We start from the raw sequence: 17465 nt of genomic DNA, 5'->3' as shown, positions 1-17465 counted from the left end.
AACTGAACTGAATTTTTACCTGCTGTTATTTTGGATTGTCACAGTAATTTGGACACAGTAACCAGAATACTCAAGAAGAAGAAAAGCTACACGGATATTATGTTTATAAAATAATATTTCTTTATATATGTTAATTTTAGAAGGGTACTGTTACAATAAATAATCAAAAACAAATGGACTTAGAAATAAATGAATTGTTCTTCTCATCCACTTGCGCTGTAGTCCACTCTTAATCAATAAATAACAAAGAATCTTGCACGACCTAGAACAATGATTTAATTGTCTGAATTATTTCAACTTGTAAGATGTGGACTGAAAAGTCGACGTTTCGGCCTTTTTGTTGTTATTTCCTTAAGGCCATCCTCAGGACAATTCAGTCTTTAGGGAATAGGGACCCCCTGTGAAAGATACAACAGTCTTATTGTTACCTTTCTTATATGCAATTTAAAAAAACTTTTGTTAAACCCTGTGCTAGTAGAGCTCTTAGGCTCTTTTAATACATTAAAAGATCAACTATATACATTGATGCATGAACTGAATACTCATACTTGATTACTTCTTATTGAAACATTTTGCATTCATTACAGAGATTGTCTTCATTTTCAACTGTATCTTTATTAAATAATACTTTGAATATATCTGATCAGATTGAAGGAGATTATTTCCTGCTTTGAGTAACTCTAATTGATAATTCTACTCGGTAAACCATCGAGCACTGTAATTGGTTACTTTTACTACAGTCGATATTTACAACATGTTTGATGCCAAGGTTCTATTCTAGAAGTGTGTCCAGCCTGGCAGTGCAATCCGCCTCCTTGACCATCTAATTTGCCGCCTTTCTTGGGGGCAAATGGTCCTCGGAGCAGACAGTGGCATTCTCCAAGTCTGGAGGAAGCCAGGGTCACATGTGAAAGGCGGTAGAGGCTTTGAAGCCTCTGGCTTTGGTATGCATATTCACTAGCTGTCCTACTGGAGGAGGGGCTAACACCTCCTGCCAGAGCAGGCATTGTTCCTGACCTGAGATCGTGGGCTCTCACTCTCACCTGCAGAGGGGTCAGAAATGTGTCTGTGGTGACCGGCTGGAATAGTCCTGTCAGCCAGCACACTAGAAGATTGGTAGGGTGTTAGGGGGCACCTCTAAGGTGCTCTCTGAATGCATGTCATAATCGTAGCTGGGTAACTCGTTTTGACCGGTGCCCAGTACATACCTTCGGATGGCTTCCCTGTTCTCTTACAATATCTAGTAATAGAACTGGACATCACAGCGGCATATCAGCCCATGCTGATATGTCCTCTCATAAATTATAATTCCGTAGGGCTCAAAGGCCTGCTGTAGGTGTGACTTACATATATTGAATGCAGTGAATTTGGCATGACACACAGGATTGTGCCAGGTCATGTTTTTACTCATGGTTTGCACCATGTCACACAGTCTACAATGACAGTCTGTGTGGAATTTGTGGGCTGGGACACTTAGGGTGGCATAAGATATGCTGCATCCCTTAGGGACCATCTTTAATACCAATGCTCCAGGTACCAGGGGTACCATTTTTTAGGGGCTTACAAGGTTGCTAAAGGAAAGAGCACTGTCACTGAGGTCTGGTTAGCAGGCCTCAGTTCACTGTCAGAATTGTAAACCAGCATCCAGTAGCTAAAACAAGCATTTACAATGCAATGGTTTTGCCTTTGTTAAAGTTAGAGCTATTGGCATTGCTCTTGACATTATTTTTATTTGTTTTTTTTAACATAAATAAATGGCATTGTCATTTACAATGCCACTAGCTTTATCTCGCAAATGACACACACAAACACCCACAGAGAGCCCCCCCCAAACACACACAGAGCCCTCCCCACACACGCACCCACACAGAGCCCCCCACACACACAGCCAAACATCGCATTATATTACACCATCTTTTCCCTTTTGATCCGAAATAAAACTAAAACAAGAAACTAAAATGACACGTGTGAATGCTCAGGAAAGCACTAAATCCTCAAACTGCTTTGACATTCTCCTGGCACGTGAACCCACCGAGCTTATACGTGGACGCCCACAGGAGAAACTCACTTACACAAGAGCTTCCCAAAGTGGTACATGCATGACACATAGCTCTAAGAGATATTCATGGAGCCACGCAAAGCCACTTTGCCTGGATTTGAATGGCTTCACAAATATGGACTAATGCAACGCAGAACAAATTGCTGCATTGCCTTACTCTGCGCAAGTTCCATTGACATTGCTTGGGTGTTCCCACAAAACTCCCATGGTTTTTGATGCATTCCCAGATTTACAAGGACTTGTACATCTGGGAATGCGTCAAATACTTACACCTCCCCAAGTGAGTTGTGACGAGGAGAAATATATTTATTTTTCCTTGTTTTTCTTCTTTCTACGTGTGCTGCATTCTGCAGCACGCCTGGAAAGAGGGAAGGCCTCTATGGATTGTTTTTGTGCAGGAAGGTGCACCTTCTTGCACAAAAACAACCCTGCCTGTAATGCAGGCTCCCTTGCGCCATGGTGCAAGGGAGCCTGCGTTGGAGCTAGGCTGCTGAAATGACGCCTGCTCAAGGGTATCGGAAAGGAATGCACCGTATTGGATAAATACGGTGCATCCTTGCCCTTTCCCTATGACGCATGGCTGACCAGCAAGGGAACTGGCTGCGCTGCCCTGTGCCACCATTCTAATAACTATCCCCCCGAGTGTTCCTTCATGGGACCTCTCTCCACTGACTACAGCCCACATTCAAAAAGTAGAAGCTGACTCAGGGACAGTTCCACTTTGACAACGGATGCTTGTTGGGAGTTGTTAGCCATTCAATTGTTTACAATTACACTTACAATTTGAGAGGAGCAGAAGGGCGCCCCTTGTCTGCCCCATTTTGTTCCGAGTCACAATCAGACACATTTACGAATAGAAATGTACCTTTACTTTGCAACGCAACCTGTCTTTTCGCAGGTGCAAAGCTTACATCTTTGGGAATGGCAGGCTTTGCTAGCACAACAATCTGGAGCGAGCTTCTCGTTCAAGGCAAAGGCTGCCTTCTCCCAAGCATTTAGCAAGGACCTCACTCGCCATCAGAAATGCTGACGAGAACTAAGAAAATAGGACTGGGAGTACATGATGTCTCCTTTGCAAATCCGTGTCCCCAGAGCAGCGACTGCACAGACGTCGAGAGGTGTCAAGCTCCAGGCGGCGGCAGCACGAACAGGCAGCGCGCCAAGGTTCAGCGCAACAGCAGTTTAAAATTGGAAACACCACTGGTTGCTGCAGGTGCGACATATGCGCATTCCTCTCCCTTTCCACCATAAGCCCCTCTCTATGCGCCCTGCGTGCTGCTTGCCTATACATTATGCCCTCCCACATGTTAAAGAGCAAGGTACTCCCCTGTGAACCGAGGTTCGGACGTGAGCTGTAGGATCACCGTTTCAAGATGCAATGTATTCATTTACAAAAACACTAAGTACAAAGTCCAGTTCTGGCCATGCCTAAGACGACCCCTGCTGCGACCCCAGGAAGCGACCAGGACCCTCTTTGTTCCAGAACAGTGTCTTTGTCCAGCCTGACTGGCATCTTTACCTTGTGGTGTTGCGACACGCGTTGCCTAGTGGTGATGAACGTAGTGCGGTTCTTTTGTGCTGCTCTATGGCCCACAACCAGGGCTGTCTACAAAACCAACCGACTCACTAACATTTTAGAGAGCATTGCAAAAAAATGCAAAAGGGACCCATCAGGTGGTGTCACTTTTCACAGCGGAGACACACACAGCAGGTGTAGAGAAGCCGTGGGTGTGTGAGCGGCTGGGAGACGCACTGTCGCAGCAGGTGTAGAGAAGCCGTGGGTTTATTTCACTCCGGCAGCCCGGACTCTTAGGAGAGTTTCATGTCACCGCTAAGGGAGCTCCTGGGAAGCGCACTATCGCAGCAGCACGAACTGAAAGAGAAACACTGCACTGACAGACACAACGGGCCAGAAGCGTGCGATAGGCGCTGTATTCCCGCAGCGGCCTCCCGCGCATCATGTTACCTCAGTTACCGCTCGGAGCAGCTGTCTCTCGGGCCGCGCTGGGTGCAGTGACTCACAAATCACGAGGGGAGAGACCCTGTCATCCTCGGGACTCTCCGTGGCCGCGGAGGGACGTTCTCTTTCCCCGGGGCTCCTCCTGTGCTCGGGAGCCTCGGGACGGTCGATGCAGGCTGCTTCCTCCTTCCGGCTCTCTCCTCCTCTTCCTGCGATGACGCGGAAGGGGGCTCGGCCGGCTGGGCCAATCCCAGCGCGGCCCGGGCTTGAAGGCGGGCGCTGCTTCCTCCTCTCACTCGGGGCTGTGGCGGTGAATACACGGAGCAATGCCGGGTGGGCACCGGCCTTAAATCTAAATTTTAAGCGAGGTGGGCACTCGCTCGGGGTACCACAACAGCGGCAAGGTCCCTGGCAGGGTGGGCACCTGCCAGCGGACAAAATACTCGAAAATCAGGTGCCGGCAATGCCGGACCAGATTCAGGGGCGTTCCCGGCTTTTGGCTGACGTAGCGTTACGTAGCCAAAAGCCAAAAATTCTCGGGAACGCCCCCGAATCTGGTCCGGGATTGACGGACAGAGCCAACTCCCAATGGTTAGCCTCCATTTATGGAGCTAGCCAATGGGAGGAGGGGGCGTAGACCCGACACCACACACAACTCATAAGGTTTTTTGGCGCATGCGTACTTCGTACGCATCGCCAGTCAAAACCTAAAAAGGGGGTACTAAAGTGGGAGGGTCCTGCAACAAAAACACAGTTTCCTACAGGAGGAGAGAAGCAGGGACCAAGGCACAATGCACAATTAAAAGAAAAAAAAACAGAAGTAATGGTAATACTTACATAATGGAAAATTAGTTTTGCACAGTAGCCACCCCACTCAATAACCCAAAAAATTGTAAAAAGGAAGGTGCTATAAAAATAAAAGGTGGGTCGAGGCGCTGAATGGAGGATCATGCTATCAGACAGGGAGCACTGTGAAGATGAGCCACAGAACCTATTCTATTTCTGGGTCACAACGCGCATCCACTTCCTAGCAGGATAGGTCAAGGGACAAGCAATAAAGCATTGGAAGGAAACATGGTGAGGAAGAGGGAAGCAAATGAACGAAACACATACCCAGCAAAGTCAGTGTGCATGTGGCAGTGAGCTTCCTGCAGTTACAAGTTCTAAAAGTGTCAATGAAGATCCCGAATAGTGGGTTTCATGTCTAAATCGACATGAAAAAAGGCACCTTGTAGATTGTGCTTTGTGGGGGTAAGGCATTGTGTAAGAGGATGGGTGTGAGCAGCCTGTGGCGTTCTTTCAAATTGTTGACTTACTTATGCCTATTTTTCAGATTGGTCATAGGCACGTGGTGGATGCTACAGTGCAGGAAGAAGCCTGTTCCTTGGCAAGTCTTCTCATATCTGTGACCAGTAAAGGTGTCCTTACTTGTATAAGGAAAGTAGGAAAAGGCAGCCTCGATCCAGAGAGCATCTTTGAGATGATTGAGGTACAATTCATTGTTTTGTTGCCTCTTACATGGGTATTTTTAGTAATTTATGATCATCGTATTTCCATTAGTATTCAAGCATCCATGCATTGTCAAGATTGGTTACTTTTGTGTTTTTTTAATTCTCCATTCCCCTGTGATTTAGAAGTTCTCCTTCAGCGGATCTCTGTTGATAACCGTAATACTGACTATTCTTGTACACTTGTAAATCTCATAGCTGTTTCTTGTCAAGGAAGCCAATGATGCAGACTCTTTCTCTACCTCTTTCCTGCCCCGGGATGGACATTTGACAGAAAGAGATGACATTTTCTCAACAATGAAAAAACAGTTCTGTCCAAAAATGAATTTCAAACACACTTACTCCTAAAAGAAATTGAGAAGTATGAAGGGATTTGAAAGGTTTTAGTAAAAAGTTTAAAAGGTTGAGCTTGAAGCGACAAGATTCTGACAAGAGAAGCTGAAAAAAGAAATTGGGCAACTGCTACTGAGTAGGTGTGAAGAGATACTGCTGGAGAATGCTTCCTTAAAGATGATGTGCTGGTGTTCCAGCAGCTAAATACTATGATCTGTTGCAGTAAAGAGCCCCTTTTTGACATGGTCATCCCACTTTTTGCCTGGTATTTGATGAAATGTTGACTGAAGTGCACTGGGTTCCCGCTAACCAGGTCCCCATTGCCTGTGTTCCTTTCCTTGAACAAGGTAACTGTTCAAGTGTTGCCCAAATAACAAGACCTTTAGGTCCCCTGTAAGTCTGCAGTAAGTGATACCTCTGGTACCTAGGGCATTAAAGAGGGTCCCTAAGGGCTGCACCCCACCACCAAACTCTTGCAGACTGCCATGACAGGTTGTGCGAAATGGTGCAAAGAAAAGTGATAACACGACCTAGCACACACTCATGCCCACAGACACTGCATGCATTATATGCAAGTCACCCCTACAGCAGGCCTTATAGCCCTAAGGCAGGCTGCATTATAATACATGTGAGGACATATCTGAATGAACAAATATGCCCCTGTGCTGTCTAGTTCAATTACTAGGTAGTGCAAGTGAGCAGGGAAGCCATCTTAAGTATATGTACTAGGCACTGGTTATTACGAGTTCCCCAGCTCCATGTGGCTTAACTGAAACTTATGATGTTTGGTATCAAACATCTTGTCTTAATAAATCCATGCTGAATGCCAGATGTGGATTTAGTAAGGTATGCACCAAGAGGGCACCTTAGAGGTGCCCCCTGAAAACCAGCCTCTAGTGTGCTGGCTGACTGTTATTGTCCAGCCTGCCACCGCAGACATGTTTCGGACCCCCTGCCGGTGAGAGCCCACGCTCTGAGGCCAGGAACCATGCCTGCTCCAGAGGAAGGTGTTCACACCTCCTCCAGCTGTATGCCTAGTGATTTAGCATATTAAGGCCAGGGACTTCAAAGTCCCTGCTGCCTTTAATTTGTGAACCTGGCCACCTTGGAGGTTCCACCCCCTGTCCTGAGGCCCATTTGGCACCAGGACATGTGAGAAATATGATATGCAAGTAGGTGTGTTGCACTACCCGGCTAGTCACACCCTTAAGATGGGATACTTGATGTGCTCCACAAAAGAAGGGTTACGCCATCTTGTTTTGTGTGGATCTAGGAATTCTGGGACCGGGTTATGCCCAGTCCCTAAAGGAAGTGGTCATATAGGAGGTGTACTGACCCCAAGGGTAAATAGCCCATTGGCTACTACCCTTCACTCCCCTTAATGCCCGGAAATGTATTTATATGGCTCCCTAACACCAGGAACTTATATTCGTCTGAATGAAGAAGAAGAAGAAGAAGAAGAGGAAGAGGACAAAGAGCTGAAGTAGCAAAAACTGTGGACTAACAGTGGACTTTTGGTGTGGTGCCAAACCCCTTTTGCATGCTCCTGTCCTGACCATCGCGACAACCTGACTCGTCCTGCAGCTGGATATCCTCCAAAAGCCTTGGAGGGCTGCCAGCATTTCTTCAACTCGCCAGCGTCTCCCTTGAAGTAGGGGACCCACTTCCCTGAAACCTGCAGGCACCAACTGCAATGTCTGGTTAACTGAACTGCTGACCACCGGGTCCACCGTCTTAGCAGCCACTCAGGAGGATGTCACCATGTTCCAGAGGGTCAGATCAGTTTCCCCACCTAGATTGGAGGCGCCAGGGCTATCAGTAGCCGCCCTGCACCAATACCCGGAGTACTGGGCCCCTTGCAGCAACCAAGGCTTGTTTGAAGTCCAATCCGGATTCCAACCCAGCCAAAACCAACCAGCTGACGAGGTACATCCTCTTCGCAGAGGCTAGCACAGAGAGTGGCCCAGCTGGCCATTTTGTCCACCTCTGCAGGTCTGACCAAGAACCGGGAGCGTCCTCGATACATGGGACCGGCTGGCAAAAAACCTCTGCACCCGAGCTCCCCAGCCCGGGTCCACAAACACTCAGTCTACCCCCTTGCTCCCAAGACCCTTACGAACCGAGCTTCATGTTGGGAGCTCCTGGACTGGTCCCCAGGTCCCCTCTCTGCAACCTGTTTCTAGGTGCCAACCGTCCAACACCTTTACACCTGGACACTCTAGGGCAGAGGTCTTCAAACTTTTTGATGCCGAGACCCCCTTGTAAAACCTTTTTAGGCGTAAGGACCCCCTTCCGACAAAAGTTTCTAGAAACTGGTACTCCTCTTCATCAACTTTTGACAACCATAAATGCGCCTGTTAGACCTCATCACATCCCTCATTCATCCACCCACACTTTCACACATCCATCCATCCACCCTTTCATCCTTCCATCCGTACATCCATCCTTTACCCATCCACCCTTCCTTCCATCCACCCATCATTCATCCACCCACCTTTTCACACATCCATCCATCATTCATCCATGCAACCTTTTATCCATTCATACATCCATCCACCCTTTCATCTTCCCATCCATACATCCTTCATCCATCCACTCTTTCATCCTCCCATCCATAATCCATCCTCCCTTTCATCCATACATCTATCCACCCACCCTTTCATCCATCCATGTACCCATCATTCATCCCCCCACCTTTTCACACATCCATCCATACATCCTTCATCCGTCCACCCTTTCATCCTTCCATCCATACATCTATCCTTCACCAATCTATCCTTCATCCATCCACCCTTTCATCCTTCCATCCATACATCCATCATTCATCCATCCACCCTTTCATTCATCCATCCATCCACTCATCATTCATCCACCCACCTTTTCTGTGCCTCTCTCATGGGAGGTGGGGGGGGGGGGGGGGGGGATCAGTATCTCTCTGCGTCGTCGTCCTTCTTCTTTCCCGCTCATGGGAGGGCATTGTAACAGTTTAGGTTTATTGTAGAATAAAATCAGGTCAGGCAGATAAATAGAATAAGATTGTATAATGATAGGAAAGACCCCACCAGGAGCAGATGGACTTCAGCTCAGCCTCCAGATGTAACTGTTCCAGCTTTCAAGCAAATACAATTGGAACACAGATGACATCATAGAGACATGCAGAGATAGAAATGAGAAACACAAAGGAAGGACAAAGAAGAAATGAAAGCAGGATGTAACAGGCACCTCTGTGCCTCCCTGCTGGGGGCGGGGGACGTGTCATGGGATCCACAGCTCCAGGTGCGCAACATCCATTGAACTCAAAGGGCTAAACTACAGCCACTACCCCAGCCTCCCCCCCCCCCCCAGCTCCCCCCAGCACGTGTTTGTGAGCCCGGCTGAAACAGCTTCAGGGACACACACAGTCACACCCAAGTACTTGACAGGTCTTTAAAAGACCGTTTACTTGTTAATGAGGCGTTGATGTTTTTCACACCTCGGTGTGAATTAGGCCTCGCCGTGAGCACCCTCCATCAGCCAGGAACTGCACTCTGCGACCCCCTTCCCAGGAATCCACGACCCCCCTGGGGGTCGGGCCCCACAGATTGAAGACCGCTGCTCTAGGGTAGGTAAACTCGTACTGTTGAATCTTGTGACCTTGGCCATCTATCATCTTAAGTCCTGAAGGGGACCCCCCAAAATAAGATTGCAAGTTCTTGTATGCACTATATGTTTCTTTCTCCAAAGGATAGTATTACTGCATACAAATACATTGTGTAACCTTTTTACTTGCCTATAAAACCTGATAACTCAAAAAGTACTTGGTGATAAAAGTCCATCAAAATACATGTTATTTTTCTAATTTGGTCTTGAGTTTCCTCTTCAGTATTTCTCATTTATTGACGCTATGTATACAACAAAAGCTTAACACTACCCTCTAATAAGCCTAAACTGCTCACCCACACTCCCACAAAAGAGAGCAATTGAGCCCTGTGAGCCAATAAGGGCCGTCTGGACTTCCTACATAGTGTACCTCATTTTAGTAGACTACAAGGGCTCTCAACGCTACCTTGGAACTATGCTGCAGTAAAGCATATAAGAAAATATAGCAGCAACCCTGATACACTTGTCGTTCCATATTGAGATTGGAGATGGGACTAGCATCCATGTTAAAATGCCTTATTAAGTATAGGAAGGCACCTAAGAATAACATCAAAAGTCTTAATAAATATTTATGAAAGCCCTGGTAATCCATGGTTTGTGCAACTAAATGAAGCGATCCGATCACTTAATATTGAAGAAACTGCTATAGGGAAGGACGATAGTCCATGCTCTACTTGAAAGACCGCAATCAACAGACAAGCGAAACTTATTTCAAGGGAGCAAGAATTACAAGCAGAGAAATGTTCCATGGTGGCGCATCCTTTACTGGACTCTTACCAAGTGGGCAAACCACAACTCTATTTCTTGGACTCAATTAATGCAGTGACTCGGGCTCAGATACTCTATATGAGATTACTTGCTCTTCCTATTCGGGACTTTAATCCACGGTGGCCTTGACTGGGTATCAACAAAGCCTGCAGGTTATGCCACAAAACCAAGAAACATGGGCTCACCTATTGTGCTGATGCCCCACTCTATGCCTGCAACCGAGACTCTTGCTAAAACCGGGTTTTCTGGCCGAGTGAGCTTGGACTTGCACCCAGTCATCCTTTATTTGCTTTCATAGCAGGCCACCTAGGGTACTGGGGAGATGTGCCAAATATATGAATACATTGAGACATCAGCTCCACCAAGCAAAAGCAACATTGCCTCAGTGGGAACAAAGTCAGACTTTAATTACGTCCTTTGCCCAGCCCCAGTGTTAGAACTAGGTGGGCAGAATGTTTAGTACTGTAATTTCTTTTGTAATTTGATTAGCCCAAGAACTCACAAACCGTTTTAACTGCTGAAATAAGGTTTTACAATTGATTATGATTTTTATACATGTTTTGCATGGGGCTAGAAACTAAATCATTAAAATCATTGGTGTTTATTGATCAGCACGATTAGTTCTTTAACGCACAAGGCACTTTAGAATAACAATAGATTTTAATTGTATTCTTAGCATTGCTCTCACACAATAGTTAGGTGGCCACTGTGTCTCCTATTGCTAGTTCTTTTTTGCCTCCTAAACAGAATACGAGGCACAAACAGCTTTTAAGGTCTAAACTGGGTTTTGCAGGTCTTACGATTGGCTGTGAAGTGTGATTAGTTTCTGCACAGGATTAGTAACTAAACGATAACCTAAGGCACTTTTGACTTCCAAGGAGATAAATAAAAGGCTGTAACTCAAGAATGTTTTGTTAAGAAAGGAGGTTGATTCCTTGTGGTAATCTCAGATAGCATAATGCACTTTACAATCACAGGACCCCAGGCTATCCCCTGAGCAGAATAAGAGGCACAACCAGTTTTTAAGGTTTAAACTAGTTTTTATAGGTCTGTAAAACAACCATAAAGTTGACTAGGTTCTGTAAGGGACTAATAACTAAATAATTATATAATGTACAAAAGCACTTTAGTTATCTCAGGTGATGCAGAAAAGGCTGCAAATTAAATGTATTGTGTTTAGCAAGGAGGGTATGATTTCTTGTGGCAATCTCCGTGAGCATAATGCACTTAACTATTACTGCAACCCAGTTATCCCAGCTCCTTTCACCTGAATTAATTTGAACTTTAGGACATGGATTAACAACCCTCATATGGAAGGTGCAATAGGAACAAATTGTGGTCGAATCGTATAATTTTAGCTTTTAGCTTCACGTATTTGTCTTTTGATAATACTTTCTTGCATTGGTCCATTTACCTCCCACAATAATTTTTGCTTAATGTGAAGTTGTTAATTGTTTTATTTAATACATTTCCCTGTGACCTGTTTTTATTTTTTTGCCATAATTTTTAAGGTTTTAATTAACTAAAGAATAAACTGAAACTTGAAACATAGGCAGCCAACATGCAATAAGGAGTAAAATGTCCGCCAACCCCAACCTTCTCCTACCAAACAGCTAGACATGGAACGAGATACCCTTTCATATGCAGACCTCCTTCCAGAGTTCCGAAAGACCCTGCAACCCTGGCTATTCAACTGGACCCTGCCAGCGCCTGGATACCCTCATGGGTGACAAGTAGCGCTCTACAAATGTACTGATTGATTGATCCCCAACTCTTCATAAAAAGGATCTTTCAAGACTCCATACAGTTTTGTATAGATGCCTGCAGTGGTGTGTCAATGTTTGGGTATACAAGTCACAGGTCAATAGCACTATTCTTATAATATCCAGTCGGGATACTATAGTACATGTATAATATACATTGTGTTAGTGTTACTAGAATTTGAGATCTTGTTGCTGGTAGCCTCTCATTCCCTAGTATTAACTGTATGTTCTGGATACTATCATTAAAACAAAATACACCTGCCATTGTTTTGACCTTGTGCTGCACATCCTCTATTGTCTCCATTCCCCTGAGCATGACTTGCTTACCTTTGGTATTCCTGAATGCAACTGGCTGCCTCATCCTGCCCACTTCAGATTCCATGCGTTCATCTCCATCTATATTGGAGATACACTGACCTCTGGCATTTTAGAATGCCGGAAGAACCAAGAGAGTCCGCCTCCCCCTGTTCCGATCTGCGGCCACCGAAGTCATCTGCGGTGTCCCGCAAGGGACCTCACTGAGCCCCACCCTCTTCAACATCTACATGAGCCCTCTCGCAGCCATCGCCCGCCAACACAACCTCAACATCATCTACGCCAACGACACCCAGCTGATCCTCTCCCTCACCAGCGACCCCGCCACCGCCAAAGCCAACCTCCAGGAAGGAATGAGAGACGTCGCAGAATGGATGAAGATCTGCCGTCTGAAACTGAACTCAGACAAGACTGAAGTCCTCATCCTCGGACCATCTCCCTGCGCCTGCAACGACTCCTGGTGGCCCCCTGCCCTGGGCAGCGCACCCAAACCAACGGACCACGCACGCAACCTGGGCTTCATCCTGGACTCCTCCCTCACGATGACCAAGCAAGTGAACGCCGTCTCATCATCCTGTTTCAACCCCCTGCGCATGCTTGGAAAGATCTTCCGATGGATCCCCACCGAAACCAGGAAGACTGTCACACATGCCCTCGTCACCAGCCGTCTGGACTACGGGAACACCCTCTACGCTGGAACCACAGCCAAACTCCATGAAAAGACTCCAGCGCATTCAGAACGTCTCAGCACGACTCATCCTGGACATCCCCCGCCGCAGCCATATCTCTGCCCACCTGAAAGACCTTCACTGGCTCCCCGTCAACAAGAGGATCACGTTCAGACTCCTCACCCACGCACACAAGGCTCTCCACGACATGGGCCCGAAGTACCCTGATCTTTGGACTGGGTAAGAGTGGTCTGCTTAATTCAGACACTCTGTTCATCACCACCCCCTTTTCTGAATCATTTTTGTCCACCATAAGCGTGGAAGGGTATACTCAGATGTGAGTCCCTAGCTCATTGCACCATCAGGATTCAAGCAAGCCGGGCCGAAGACGGCTGAAATGCCAGAAACCGGTCCCCGGTAGCTTGTTTCCTTCCCAGTATAAGAATTGGCTTGGTAGTTTGGTCTGCCCTGTTCCCATGATGCACTGGGCCAGGGTCAGACTAATTTGCATATAGCCAAGTTCTGAGCTGGGATGGTGCAGTGAGCTAAAAAACGGTGATGGATCAAGCCCTGATCTTTGTACTGGGTAAGAGTGGTCTGCTTAATTCAGACACTCTGTTCATCACCACCCCCTTTTCTGAATCATTTTTGTCCACCATAAGCGTGGAAGGGTATACTCAGATGTGAGTCCCTAGCTCATTGCACCATCAGGATTCAAGCAAGCCGGGCCGAAGACGGCTGAAATGCCAGAAACCGGTCCCCGGTAGCTTGTTTCCTTCCCAGTATAAGAATTGGCTTGGTAGTTTGGTCTGCCCTGTTCCCATGATGCACTGGGCCAGGGTCAGACTAATTTGCATATAGCCAAGTTCTGAGCTGGGATGGTGCAGTGAGCTAAAAAATGGTGATGGATCAAGCCCTGATCTTTGGACTGGGTAAGAGTGGTCTGCTTAATTCAGACACTCTGTTCATCACCACCCCCTTTTCTGAATCGAAGTACCTCAACAGCCGCCTCACATTCTACACACCCTCCCGCCAGCTCCGATCCGCCATCCTCGCCCTCGCCTCCGTCCCACGAGTTCGGAAATCCACCGTCGGAGGAAGATCCTTCTCCTACCTGGCAGCCAAGACATGGAACTCCCTCCCCACTCACCTACGGCTGACCCAGGACCATCTCTCCTTCAGGAAACAACTCAAGACCTGGCTGTTCGAACAGTAGCGACCCCCCCCCTCCTCCCCTCCCCCAGCGCCTTGAGACCCTCACGGGTGAGTAGCGCGCAATATAAATTTTGATGATTGATTGATTGATTGACATATGCCAGTTCACTTACTGACAAATCGCCACATCGATTAGGAGTGCCTTTTGGACAACTAGTCTCAGGATAAAGACAGAGAGGGCAAGCACTTTTTACTTTTCCATTTTAAGAAGATAATCCTGGTACGGAAGATGGGCATCTCATACTCTACACCTGTGTGGATTTCATCTGCTTAGAAGAGTTAAAAAAAAAAAGCATTTTAGAACTTATAGTAATAAAAATCTCACCACCTCAACAGCGTCCAACAAATGACAGTGTCCTCTCGACACACTGGTGCACAAGAATACCTGCTCTTTCACAGAGCGTACATTAACATACTGCACGCCAGTTTGTTGTTTTTCATTCGAGTGGGCTGTGAAAGATGCCTGTTAGGTTCCAGATGCATGCCTGTTTAGACCACAGTCCTGCTGCCAGTGGCGCTACAATTGTTTGCTATACTTTGCCTCCTTAGCAGCGACATTTACTTCCCAGCAGCTACTCTCTTGTTCTCTGTCCTCTTTGCCTTTTTACACTCCTTTTGTGTGTTTTCTCGCTTTCTAACATCTCCTGACCGTGCCCCACTTCACAGTACCCGGCTCCATTTCCCTTAATTGTCTGCTTCTTCCCTTACTCCGTCATCCCCATTAATGGCTAAGGTAAATCTGTTGAGAGAGATGACTGGACTGGCTCTTTCTACTTCATCATACCTGTCAATACACTATACATTTTGTTCAGTGCGCTTCATCTTTTTAGGTTTGTTTCCTCTGGCAGGTGCCGGGGTTCTTTGTCAAAGGATAGTTCAGATATATGTAAGAGTTAAGCCATTTTAATAGCTAAAAACCCTTGTCTTCCAATCCGTTATCATATATTTTTTGTAATGTTGGCTAGTTACTATGCTTGAGCAGTGATCTGAAGGAACATGCTTATACAGAAAGGCATTTGTGGTTGTAATCAATGTATCTTGCTCTATACATGGCTGATATGGTGTGTTTTTGAATCATTGCTACTTGAAGTGTTTGCACATCTCACTATATTTCTTCTTTGCAGACGGGAAAACGAGTTGGCAAGTCTTTACATTTATCCTTGCAAGATGCTTTGAACAAAGAAGAAAGCATGGGGAAAAAACGACATAAAGTTGGGTTTCTGAGATAAATTATGAATTGAAAAATTAATAAAGTATATTTGTATTTTTGGATGAATGTGTATTGAATGTTTGCAATGACATAAATATATTTTTTGTCTTTATACTTGGCATAGTAGTTTTTTTGGAGAATAAGATAACATTGATGTCTAAATGGTATAACAATGTTTTCAGAGTTTTTTTAATGAAAATAAAGCTCAGATATCTCCTTTATTTTAAACTACTGAAACAAACCAAGCCAACCTATCAATATTTGCTTAACGTTTACTGTTGCCTTACAAAGAAATGAAAATGCAGCCTGAAATTAGTAATGCGATCACACTTCTAGCATTTATATCATTACAAACAAATTGTGGACAAGAGCTTGATGACCCACCAAGGAGCTAGAATTACTGGGACCAGCAAAAATTAAGGATAAGGGAAATAAAGCACTGCAGCCACAGCTAACTGTCTGAGAATTGAAAAGCATCACACCCTGCTGTGGCTTAAAGAGTGTGTTTTGGCAGGTACACCCTTTTGCTCTGTGCCTCAGGAGTCTCTGCAAACTGGACACAGATCATGTTGACAGTTGTCAAAACCTCACTGTTCTCATTGTGGTCACCTTGTTGTTCCTGTACACTATTCAATAAAGCAACACCAAATCACCTTTAAATTGCAGTCCATTGCTTTTGTGTCAGAAGCACAAATGATGGTTCCTTAACCTTTTCACTTCTGTAAACTTAAACACTAATGGAATCCGATGACCCCACCCAAAGCAATGTCTATGATCTGAACCTCAAAACATTACATACAAATATAGAAACGAGTATACATGAAACAAATACTAAACTTAGGACATATTATTTTACTTCACAAAAAAATGCGAAAATTCGAAATAGGAAAGTTGAACCTTTCCAAAATCGAATTTTATTTCTAAAATCTAAAGTGATAAACTAGACTCTAGCATATTACTTTTGTATTTTTGTTCTTAATGCATGCTCTGTTTTTTGCATATCAGTGGTTCAGCTGGCTTCCGTTTGATGTACTTGTACTGCTCCCATAAATCGGGATGAGGATACAGACTTAATTTTTATCCTCCAGTTTCAAAATTGTTCACGTTTTCAATTTTGTTTTTCATGCATTGTAAATCTGCCATTATAAAATTTTCGAAATGGGCACGGACCCCCCCTGAGTAGGAGTGTAAATGGACTATTGTCCAGGTTTGCTTTCTGGGACTCGCAACAAGGCAAGATTGGAAACCGTAATGGGTGGCACTTTTGCTCCACATAGTTCCTCGAAAAACAGTACCACATCTGTTTCCCAAGGCGAAGAAGTCTCAAGGCTGCCCAACATTTGCTGCTGCCACTTGGAATGTCTGTATGTGAAAACACAGAGTGGTAAATCACCCCAAACCAAGAGCTGGGAGAGACCGAAAGGAGGCTCATGGGCTTTTGTCGCTATTAGTGCGTGTTTTAGGGGAAGCTTTGACTTGGTAAAGCTGTGCCACCCTCTGCAGTATTTTCCCCCTGTTGACTCTTTAATTTTAAGTTAGTCTGTGTTTTTATGAATGTGTTTTGTCAAGGGTGAGATTGACCAAAGGCAATGTGCTGCAAGCAGTGACATCTCTGAGTGTATAGGAGGGAACTCTTTCAAGTGCTCTTGTAGGTGCCTAATAGATGGTAAGTCAGTCACTGCTCTGTAGGATTTTGAAGACTCTATGACCAATATTGACTACAAAATGTAATATTGCATTAGCATGTGAAGGGCATCCTACCGGAAGCTAAACCAACATAGAGGCAAATGTTTATTTTACTCATTGCTGGTGTGCAGGCTCAGGTCTGGAACTTTGTTTGTAGGAGAACAACCCTCATTATGGTAGAATGAACTAAGAGTTGGCGATGGTAGCCGTGGCTCGGATTTCCTTTATCTGCCAACCCAGGAAGGTCAAAGACATTGTAATTTTCCATGATACAGAATCCCCATCAAGTGGTGATTAGCTCATTCCCAAACCATGAGGATCTGGCTTGGTATTTCAGCATG

At 45.5% G+C, this 17465-nt stretch overlaps 1 protein-coding gene across 1 annotated transcript in view; it reads left to right on the top strand.

Moving 5' to 3' along the window:
- Nucleotides 1-15550, top strand: part of EXOSC7 (exosome component 7) — a 102068-nt gene extending 86518 nt beyond the window's left edge. The window contains exons 7-8 of the mRNA XM_086941754.1: nucleotides 5353-5508; nucleotides 15353-15550. Coding sequence (XP_086797880.1) covers nucleotides 5353-5508; nucleotides 15353-15457 — 261 coding nt within the window. The 3' untranslated portion in view covers nucleotides 15458-15550. The remainder of the gene's footprint in view (nucleotides 1-5352; nucleotides 5509-15352) is intronic.
- Nucleotides 15551-17465: the final 1915 nt, after the last annotated feature.

The sequence above is a fragment of the Lissotriton vulgaris genome, chromosome 10, assembly GCF_964263255.1.
Source record: "Lissotriton vulgaris chromosome 10, aLisVul1.2, whole genome shotgun sequence".
NCBI classification, from domain to species: Eukaryota; Metazoa; Chordata; class Amphibia; order Caudata; family Salamandridae; genus Lissotriton; species Lissotriton vulgaris.
This window is presented reverse-complemented; position numbering and strand designations above follow the sequence as displayed.